A 10,424-nucleotide genomic window follows, 5' to 3' on the forward strand; every position below is an offset into this window, starting at 1 on the left:
ATTGTGATGGCTTGCAAAAGAGTATCTAGACCACCAGGGGTGAGGAGGAGTGGCCAAATGCAGAAGAAAACAAAACATACACCTAAGAAAGCGTCAGTCATAAAACGCAAGCGCAAGGAGACAACAAAACGTGCTACATTAAAAAGACCAAAGAGCTCAGTTAAAACAATATTTTAGATCGTGGCTTTACTACACAACATGTCAGAAGAGTGTTTAAAAAACAAAATGGATCTGTTCACAGTGCCGTTGACTTAAACTGCTATTGAAAAAAATACTTATATAGAAGTACCACCATTATCAGCGATATCGGACTCATCACCTTTGGAGTTTTTTATCGCGGGGACTGGAGAGAATTATGTAGACCTAAACAACACCTTGGTGTTTTTGCGTCTCAAAATCACTAATGCTGACGGCACAGATATTGCAAATGGAGCCCCAGTGGGTCTTATTAACTATGCAGGGGTAACAATATTTTCACAAGTGGATGTGTCGCTTGGAGACCATCTTATATCACAGAGTTCTAACACACATCCTTATTGATGCATGATAGAATGTCTTACCAATTATGGTAAAGATACCCTTGAAATGCTTTTCTCTGCAGGGATCTTTTACAACGACACGGCTGGTCATATGGATGTGGCAGACCCCGCTGGGGGTAATCGCGGTCTGACAAAGAGAGCGGCTTTTACCAACGCCAGTAATGTGGTTGAGCTACTCGCACCCGTTCACAGTGATATTTTCTTTCAAGAAAAACTGATGCTTAACGGGGTGGACATTAAAATTTGCATGACGAGAGGTAAAGATGAATTCTGCTTGATGAGGAGCGATGCTGTAGCCTATAAACTAAACATCCTGTCAGCCTCGCTATTTGTGAAAAAAAGTGTCTGTATCACCAGCTGTGAGATTGGGGCATGCACAAGCACTGTTCTCAAAAACTGCCAAGTACACCATCAACAGAGTGTGCCTGAAAAATTCACAATTCCTGCAGGCTCACGTGTCTGCAATCAAGAAAACTTATTTTTTGTTGAACTTGTTCTAGCGATGACTGATGATGCATTCACAGGATCCTATAATAAAAATCCATTTGCATTTAAAAACTACGACCTAGAATTTTTGGCCATTTATCTGGATGGACAACAGCACCCAGCGAAGCCTCTGCAGCCTGAATATGAAAGTGTTTCTACAGTGTGGGAATTTTACCAGTTAGCGTTGGCTTCTGGAAATCATCTTAAAAATGAAGTTCTATCTATTGATAGGGAGGACTTTCTGCATGGCTATACCCTCTACGCATTCAATTTCACACCAGATGAGGAGTGCAGTCAGCATATATCGCTTATCAAGTCTGGAAATATTAGACTAGAAGCTCGGTTTAGACAACCGCTACCCCGAACAATCAACTTAATTGTTTATGCCATATTCGACAGCATCATCGAAGTGTCAAATCGCCAACAGATCCTGGTTGATTACTATTAATATGTAAAAATGGACACTGTCCAGCTTACGACTATCATGGATAAGACCTCATGCAACATCCATTTTCTCGGTGTACTCCCGTGTGACTATCTACCAAAAGACCCTTTAAGAAAATTACCATCAATGGTTATAATCAATACACATCCTTCAGGACTCCCAGGTGAACACTGGTTAGCCATCTACATAAATGAGGATGGTGTGGAGTGTTTTTTCGACAGCTTTGGTAATAAACCAGATTACCCCCGTTTTCCGCCAATTATCAATAACTTTCTAAACCGCAATTCTAGTGTGGTACAGCATTCATCAGTGCAAGTCCAAGATTTTTCATCAGAGACTTGTGGTCAGCAATGTGTGTTCTTTCTCTACCACCTGGCAAAGAGGTATGATCATGCTTATGTGTTGTAGCTGTGTACCAATGATTTTATTAAAAATGACAAAAAGGTGTTAGCTTTTGTGAAAAAACTAAAACAATCTCATTGTAATTAAATTTTTTTCAAGTGTTTGCAATGTGTTCAGACAGGTGAAATGTTTATGTCTTATGCTTAATATTTTCAATAAAACAACTAAAGAACAGAAATTTATTCTTTTGACTCTTTATTTTATTTATTTATACAACACATTCAACAATACAGATAATAACAAGATCAAAACATGAGAACACAGAACATACAAAACTCTTAGATTAAAATCTTTGCCACTGACTCTGGTCAAGAGTGGGTGAAATGAATACATGTCCATCTGAATAATTTGAATGTGTTGATGGTGAACTCAGGTGTACTCTCTGTTTTTTACTCTTCTTAGATGAGTTGGTTATAGTCGGTGTCGATTTGGTTTTGAAAGAGTTAATTGCATGTCTGACATAATGATTTGGTACCAATGAGTATGGTATGTTTAAAGTAGCAAAAGCCTCCAGAAACTCGTTCCATCCAACAGGTCTCTGTGCATCAGCAATCTTTTGTGGAGCCGTGACACCTTTAACTAAATCGAGCATGTGTGAACCAGGGATTGTTCTACCTTTAAACACAAACTCGCCAGACTCAGCCCAAGAAGTGACATCTTTAGTTTTAGACATTTTATCTAAAATGTAACGAACGTTTTTTCACTCCTCTGTGGAACATTCTTCAAAATGTCATCCACAACATTATCTAAAACATCCTGGACACTTACACCAACCGTCGCGGGTGGGTCTTCTTTTTCTACGTGGTCAGGCTGTGGAAGGGTTAATGTTAATGTGTTGGTTTCCCTATCCCCTTGTCTAGCAAGTGTTAAAAATCGCTGTAAAGTATTTGTGTACAGTTTTGCCTTTTCATAATTGTCCAAATCAGATCTGTGCAAAATACTTCTTATAGTCATGTCCAAATCATTCTCCACAACCTGTTGAATAGACTCGCGGGGGGTTTATCAGCCGTCTTTTTCTTTTAACCCCAATCTTCTTATCTGAAACAAATTTGATCTCGCTTTTCCTCCTTAGCTTCTGGTATTGTTGTGAAGTGAGTGGTATATTGCCGTAGAGCACATTAAGAGCTACTTCACACAATGTCACAATGAGCTCATCTGTGGCAGACTGTAAAATAACCCGTCTCTGTTTGGGTGTTGCTTTTAATAATAATTTTAAAAGAGGCATGTTTCTACAAAGTCTAGCTGAAATTTTCACCGTCCAACAGTTTTTTTTCCACTACCTTCTTTTCTGGAGGTATACTACAGGATGTGTTGAAAGTAAATCTGTTCTGAGCTGATAGTGTTCGGGTGTTTTCGTTTTATAATCAATCATCAGGTATCCGAAAGGTTTGTTGGTTGCATCTTGATAGCATTCCATAAAAAATTTTGTGTTCCTGGGATACATTTGCCTTCCTAGTTCATTGACCTGATTGGTATCTCTGGGGTTTTTAAACAACATCAGATAATTTGTGTTTAAGCTGATGGTCCTGCTGGATTTACCCTGGCAAAATAAATTCTATACAATATAAATAGCACTAAGATTTCTGTGGTGAACATACAGTGTGAACACCTTCTCCACCTCATTGCTTCCGCTGGCCTCTTTCATCAGGTCATCAAGGATCAGTAAATTAGTTTTGTTGACAAATCATCATCATTCAGAGTCTGTGGTAGTCCTTCAACAAATTTAATTTTGTACATTTTCAACAATTCGTCATACAATGGTTGCCAACAATCATAAATATACACAATATTTTCAGTTTTTTTTAGAAATCAACCGTACAGCATTTTGCAACATCATTTTTACAAAATATGACTTTCCTGAGTTTGAAGGGCCACTTATCACACATGAAAATGGATGCTGTAATCTGAAATCAAAACCATCTGTGTCTCGCACACAGCCTATGTCCAAAAAGATTGTCAGAATCCATATGGGAGAGTGGTGAAATCAGGGAGCAGCACATGTTTGTTGTACAACACCTTAAACTTTTTAACGACTGACCTGTTGTGTAGTGTGAAGTGTTTTTAATTTTTCACAATAGTGTTGGTGTATGCCAGTATATGCCAACTATTATCTTCCCACATGACACAGTTATCAACAAGTCCAATCAGAGTGTCTAACCTAATGGCTTTTGAGTTTACAGCATTGAGAGTGATACCCTTGGCTTTCATGCAGACCTTACCCTTAGCAGTGCGGTAGCCGTATGTTTTCGGGCCCCCTGAACAAAACTCTACAATGTGATCCCCATCCCCAACCTCATCAGTCAGATTACCGAGGTAAGGCTCCAATGGAGGTTCCCAAGCACCGTCTCTAGAAGTAAAGATGATGCTGTCTGTGTCGCTGTACAACAGCCTATCCCCCAACTTATCCATTAGTTCATACAGTTCTAGACGCGCATGTGCAGTTGTAAACGCACCAAGAAAGACATTAATGTCACGGGTCTGACCACCTTTCCCGTCCGCATAACACCACTGCATTAGTGCAACAGTGTCCGACACGAACGAGAAGTGTTTAATGTCATAATCATCACCAATAATGTGCTGGGCAAACTGTTCAGGGTCTGAAAGTAATTCCGTACATGGCAAATTTTCGCGTATAAAGAATCGTCCCCAAAGTGAGTTCAGCAGAAGTTTAGTAATAGACCGGCGTGCAGGGTTAAGACTTACTTTGTCAAGATTCAGTTTAATCCCCTCTTTTTTAAAGTAATCGTCGATGTAAGATTCTTTGTCTGCATCTGTCACAACGTGTGTGGGGAATCCACTGGCCTCTTGTTTGTACTGTAAAAATGTTTTAACAATCACAAAACAAGGTTTCTGATCATTGAGGGAAATGCCATACCTCGTCCACCTTCGTTAAATCATAACCCTGCTCCACAGCCTTTAACAGTTCGATACTGACCCAGCAGCCTGAAATAGCCCTTTCCTCATCAGTGTGACTACACGGGGTGGTCTGATTCTGCTGATCCGCACATGTACGGCAGAGTGGAAACATAAGCTTGCCACCAGTCCTAAGGGAAGGATGGGGTGAAGCAGTTTTCTGTGGGCAGTACTGTGGCTTTGACAAATCCAGGAAGAGGTTCAAAAATCCTTGAAAATTATTTGGGGGTGTCCTATGGGGTAGCATTTCTTGGCCTGGCAAAAGGGGTACAAACTTGTAAAGTCAACATATCATATTTTTTCACCATTGTCAGCCTTATACAGCTTGTATGCATTAGTACGACCACCAAATAGAGCGTTGCGTGGTTTCAATCTTTCAAGATGTGTAACTGGCCATAAATGCCATCACATCAACATCAGTCTGTTTAGCAGTGTTCCAAGCACACTCCCACATCACTTCTACCTCCAACCCATATGCATGCTAAAATTTCAACCTTATCATCAAACTGTCTTCTGAGTGTGCCATAGGGCAGTTTTGATAACGGGTGTAAATGGTTAGGATTATAATGACATTCATGCCCGTGAAACATACAGCCGTTGAATTCGAGAGCCTTTTTTACACCGTCCTTTTCATAATAACCATCAAGATGGTATTTTCCAATCACCATCTCGCCGTGGTTTAATGCATGCTGAATGTCTACGCCGCATGTTGATTTAACATATTTAAGCCATTCAATGGAAATGTTTGAGTATGTCTTGTTCTGACTGGTGTACGTGTTGTTATGGGTCAGAGCTAGAGTGTCTTTTGGTAGGAAGTGGGTTTTATACACTGCCATACAACATGCTGCTAAAGTGGTGCATCTAAACGGATCAAGTTTGGTACACTGTATGAATTCATCGCAGTACTTCATGCAAGCCTCCCTGAGCAAAACGACATCATTCTTGCCATACATAGCAAGTTCTTTTTTTAAATGGTTAGGATTATAAGGACATTCATGCTCGTGAAACATACAGCCGTTGAATTCAAAAGCCTTTTTTACACCGTCCTTTTCATAATAACCATCAAGATGGTATTTTCCAATCACCATCTCGCCGTGGTTTAATGCATGCTGAATGTCTACGCCGCATGTTGATTTAACATATTTAAGCCATTCAATGGAAATGTTTGAGTATGTCTTGTTCTGACTGGTGTACGTGTTGTTATGGGTCAGAGCTAGAGTGTCTTTTGGTAGGAAGTGGGTTTTATACACTGCCATACAACATGCTGCTAAAGTGGTGCATCTAAACGGATCAAGTTTGGTACACTGTATGAATTCATCGCAGTACTTCATGCAAGCCTCCCTGAGCAAAACGACATCATTCTTGCCATACATAGCAAGTTCTTTTTTTAAATGGTTAGGATTATAAGGACATTCATGCTCGTGAAACATACAGCCGTTGAATTCAAAAGCCTTTTTTACACCGTCCTTTTCATAATAACCATCAAGATGGTATTTTCCAATCACCATCTCGCCGTGGTTTAATGCATGCTAAATGTCTACGCCGCATGTTGATTTAACATATTTAAGCTGTATGAATTCATCGCAGTACTTCATGCAAGTATCCCTGAGCAAAACGACATCATTCTTGCTATACATAGCAAGTTCTTTTTTTAAAATCAAACACTTTACCTGATACTGTAACATACCACTCTTCAAACAGAGCCCTCTCTTTGTCAGACATTGCCTCATAGCCGTAGAAATGCCTGTCCGGGAATTGGCCTATTTAATTCTCATTTTCTAATCTGTTGAAATTGTTCGGAAAATAACCTATCTCTGCGCAGGTTAGATTTAACGCAGCGGATATCATGGACAAACGCATAGGGATGAATGAATAACTGTCAATAAAGCGCTGCTTGAATGTGTTGTCATACATTAAAATTATCCGACATCCTTGCATCATGATTTTAAGTGTGAGCCCTGTTTTTGTGAAATATTCCAAAAGTATAAAGTTATCAAAACCAGAAGCATTGTGGTTGCCCCACATGCAAAATTCTGATAACGTGGATGTCTAAACCTTTTAACAAGTCGTTCTACACAGTCTGGACCAGCGGCTGTGAACTCCTCCCCTTTAAATGTAATGATACAAACGAAATTTGCAATGTGTTTACCATTTACGTATTGCATCTCAAAATCATAGAATATGTACTTGTCGCTAGGTGCCTCGAGCTTTATTGGTTGTATAAAGCATTGATGTACACTGTCATTAATCAAATCCTCGCCACAATGGATACACCGATCGGCTGCACACTTGTGTGGTTTGGGGTTGGTGGCACTGACATGATAACGTCTATTACATTTTTGGCAGCATTTTGTAATAGCACACTGTGCAAAGTGTTGACCTAATGGTGGTTGCTTTTGTGCGTCATAACAATAGTCAGATTTGCAGTACCGCAAACAGTCACTGAATTGCTTTGTTTTGACGGGGTACTTATAACAATCAGGACCACTGCAGATATCGCAGACGTATTTGCAACGATGATCTCAGGTTAGTAAAACCCTGGTAGCAGTAGTCACACACATATGGAGTACCTATGAACGCATTCAATTTCTTAATCATAAAATAGTGGCCATTGTGCAGGTACAAGAACACTGTCTTGTGATGATGAGCGTCATTGGACGTATACTTCTCCAACACACCTGTGCATGACTTATGGAAGAACACTATTTTAATGTGTAACATCCGTTCAAACCGTGTGATATCATTAAATGCTATCTTATGCTGTTCTAATTATCCCGCCATCTTCTGCATCGCCACTGCTATGGGTTCTAGATCTGTGTGTGGTTTTTGAGGGTTTAGAAAATGTGCCAAGCAGATTGCAAAACACAGATTATTTTATGTGTTGATGGGGCAGAACAGATTCATCCTGTTTCTGGTGATCACTTCATTATGGGCAAGATCACACCCGATACACACCCCCTTGTTTACTCCTTGCTATAGTCACATTTAGATCCAAACTATCATCAACCCACACTTCAGAGTTACTTCACATTATCTTTTCAATCTGATTTGTGAAGACATCCACACTGTAATCGTTGCTAGGTGACAAGACAGTGTTAACATCAGTGGTTAGACTTGGCCCTCTCAATGTTATGTTAATTAACCCGTCATCCCCAGCCAACAGTCTGGAAAATGACACTATTTCGGACAAAATATCATGCAAAAATATAGCGTAGGCTGCTAAGTCTGTGGCAGATATCACATGCAGATTTATACGCCGACGTATCTCCAAACTATTGAATCTGAGTCTCGGGACCACAGTATATCAACCAATGTCACCACCCTCTCTTACAAGCATGTCAATATCAGTGGGTGTTAATCCCATATTTGGTGCTGTAGGATCAAATGAATGATATGGATGGTTATCTGTACCCTCGCCCACCTGGTGAGAATTGAAAAGACTGTCTAATGCTGAATTTGGATCTGGTTGATCGTCTGACATTGATATCACAATGTTTAATAATTCTAGCAATGTACCAGTTGTAGAATCAGATCTATTCATCTCCTCCATTGTCTGAATTAAATAGAGCAATGTTTCTGTGTTGCTGCACAGTTCAAGGGGGATCTCACTGTCGTCGCATCGTCAAAACCTAGCTGCTGGCCCCTGATCACAACCATCTGACTCCCGATAATGTTTTGCCATTTTTAAATCAGATCTTTTTTTATTTAAACCACACTTAGGGGTGTACACTTAAAATAACTAAGGATACAACTAAGGAAATAAAACTAGACCCAAACAGTAAAAACAAAAACAGTACTGAAAACATCAACTATTACAACCAAACTAAAATGACATACAGTGGGGATAAATGTTGAAAAATAGATGGTATAAAAAACACACAGTCAAAAAAAGTTTTTACAACTCACCCGAGTTTCTTTTTAAGCATGAGTACGACCTGCTTTAATAAGTCCATTGTCAGGTTTTGATTGCAGGCTGCTCATTGGCTCGTCCCACCATGCAAATGATGCGTCGCTATCACTTGTTTAATCCAGATACCTTGTTATTGTAGTGTGGCCATCACAGACTGTTTATAATAATCTTGCTTCTTCTCAAAGGTATCCAAGCGCTCCTCATTGATGTTGAAACGTCTCTCAATGGCTTTACTATGTCCCTCAATGGCGTTAAAATATACCTCAATGGTCTTGAAACCGTCCTGTAACAGTCCGATTATGTGTTGATTGTCTATAACGGGAAGTGATCCCCGTCTGTAAGCCTCCTGATTTGAAGGCAGAGCCTCAGGGTCAGAATCTGCCACAGACACCACGCCTTCGTTGGATTGATCACCCCGTTGTGTTTCTTTAGGTACCTGGGAAAATGCACAGGCGTCCCACGATTCTATCAGTCCATCAACCCAGCTCCGAACATCATTTACATCGGGTACCACATGGTCATCCACAACCAACTCTGTGAAAAAAGGATATATGAATTAGGAAAAAGATAAAATAATGTTTTTAACATATTTATGTAGGCTTTGAGAAGTCATACATATTTTTATACTATTTAAGACTTCAAGCCAACATCAATGTTTGTTCACAAACTTTAGCATCTAGTTACACACACACACACACACACACACCAGCTGATGCTCTGAGTGAACATCTTGACCGTTTCTATTCTGGTATCTGTGGTATGAAATCTATATTTCTCACACCCCCATCAACTGGAGCGTGCACCTGGGTGACCGTAAACGCTTTATGTTTGAGTCTTTTTGGCTTTGTTGCAACGCCACGGCCGCTAGCCTTCACTGTGTGATTTTCGCTTCCAGATGCGCCGATCTTGTTTACAAGGTTTAATAAATCTTCTGGAAAAAAAGAACACATAAGAACGTTTTAAACAAATCCAACAAATCATGTAAATAATGCTGCATTACAAACACTTACTGAGCGGCGGAATGTTCGTACTGTCTCACGGAGACGCATGCTCTGATGTTGAACTATGCTCCGGATTCGGCCCTGCTGGTAAATATTAAAAATATGATCATTCTACACATTCACAACACACTATATGTAGACATGTAATGTATATAATGAGGTATACGTACCTCTCGCATGGTTCAGGAATTGAATTTCCTCAACAATGTCGGAAAAGTCTACATCATCCACAGCACCTGGAGCGTTAGAGATTCTGTTTAAGCACTGCATCAGAGCCGTGACTCACTTATAAATAAATGTTCTTAATAATAATAATATGAGATAATAAAACACACTTACTGTTAAGATAGACAGCCATCTTCTCTTGAAGTATGATTACGTTTCAAAATAACAAAACTTGCCGAAAATTGCAAATGCAGAATTTGAGAACGAAGATTCACTTACACCTCACAGATGCTAACACAACTGTATGGTTTGATACTGGTGTTTCTGACTCCATTTTTAAACACCACATGTATGCATTGGGGGGGATAAACTGTGAAAAGCTTCATATGTTTATGTTTCATTAACATAAACACACCATAAACAATCATTGACATCCGACGACTGGCCAATACACTCCAGGAAGAACATGTCCAAACTATCTTCTACCTGTCAATCACGGGTGACAGGGGGTCATAAATAACATGTCATAAATCAATCAATTTGACATTTTGACACATAGTATA

General features: G+C 39.7%; 1 protein-coding gene across 1 annotated transcript; it reads right to left on the reverse strand.

Annotated features, from left to right (window-relative positions):
• Positions 1 to 2,174: 2,174 nt before the first annotated feature.
• Positions 2,175 to 10,064, reverse strand: LOC127422921 (uncharacterized). Its single transcript, XM_051666775.1, has 4 exons — positions 9,867 to 10,064; positions 9,706 to 9,780; positions 9,402 to 9,626; positions 2,175 to 9,229 (listed from the first exon to the last, which is right to left on the reverse strand). Exon 4 carries the CDS (start codon positions 6,291 to 6,293, stop codon positions 5,211 to 5,213), a length of 1,083 nt encoding a protein of 360 aa, XP_051522735.1. The 5' UTR covers positions 6,294 to 9,229; positions 9,402 to 9,626; positions 9,706 to 9,780; positions 9,867 to 10,064; the 3' UTR covers positions 2,175 to 5,210.
• Positions 10,065 to 10,424: the final 360 nt, after the last annotated feature.

The sequence above is a fragment of the Myxocyprinus asiaticus genome, chromosome 32 (genome assembly GCF_019703515.2).
Source record: "Myxocyprinus asiaticus isolate MX2 ecotype Aquarium Trade chromosome 32, UBuf_Myxa_2, whole genome shotgun sequence".
Lineage (NCBI taxonomy): Eukaryota > Metazoa > Chordata > Actinopteri > Cypriniformes > Catostomidae > Myxocyprinus > Myxocyprinus asiaticus.

Bases quoted from the DNA above. Each gene is read 5' to 3' on its own strand.
- LOC127422921 (XM_051666775.1), bottom strand. From the start codon at position 6,293: ATGGTGATTGGAAAATACCATCTTGATGGTTATTATGAAAAGGACGGT.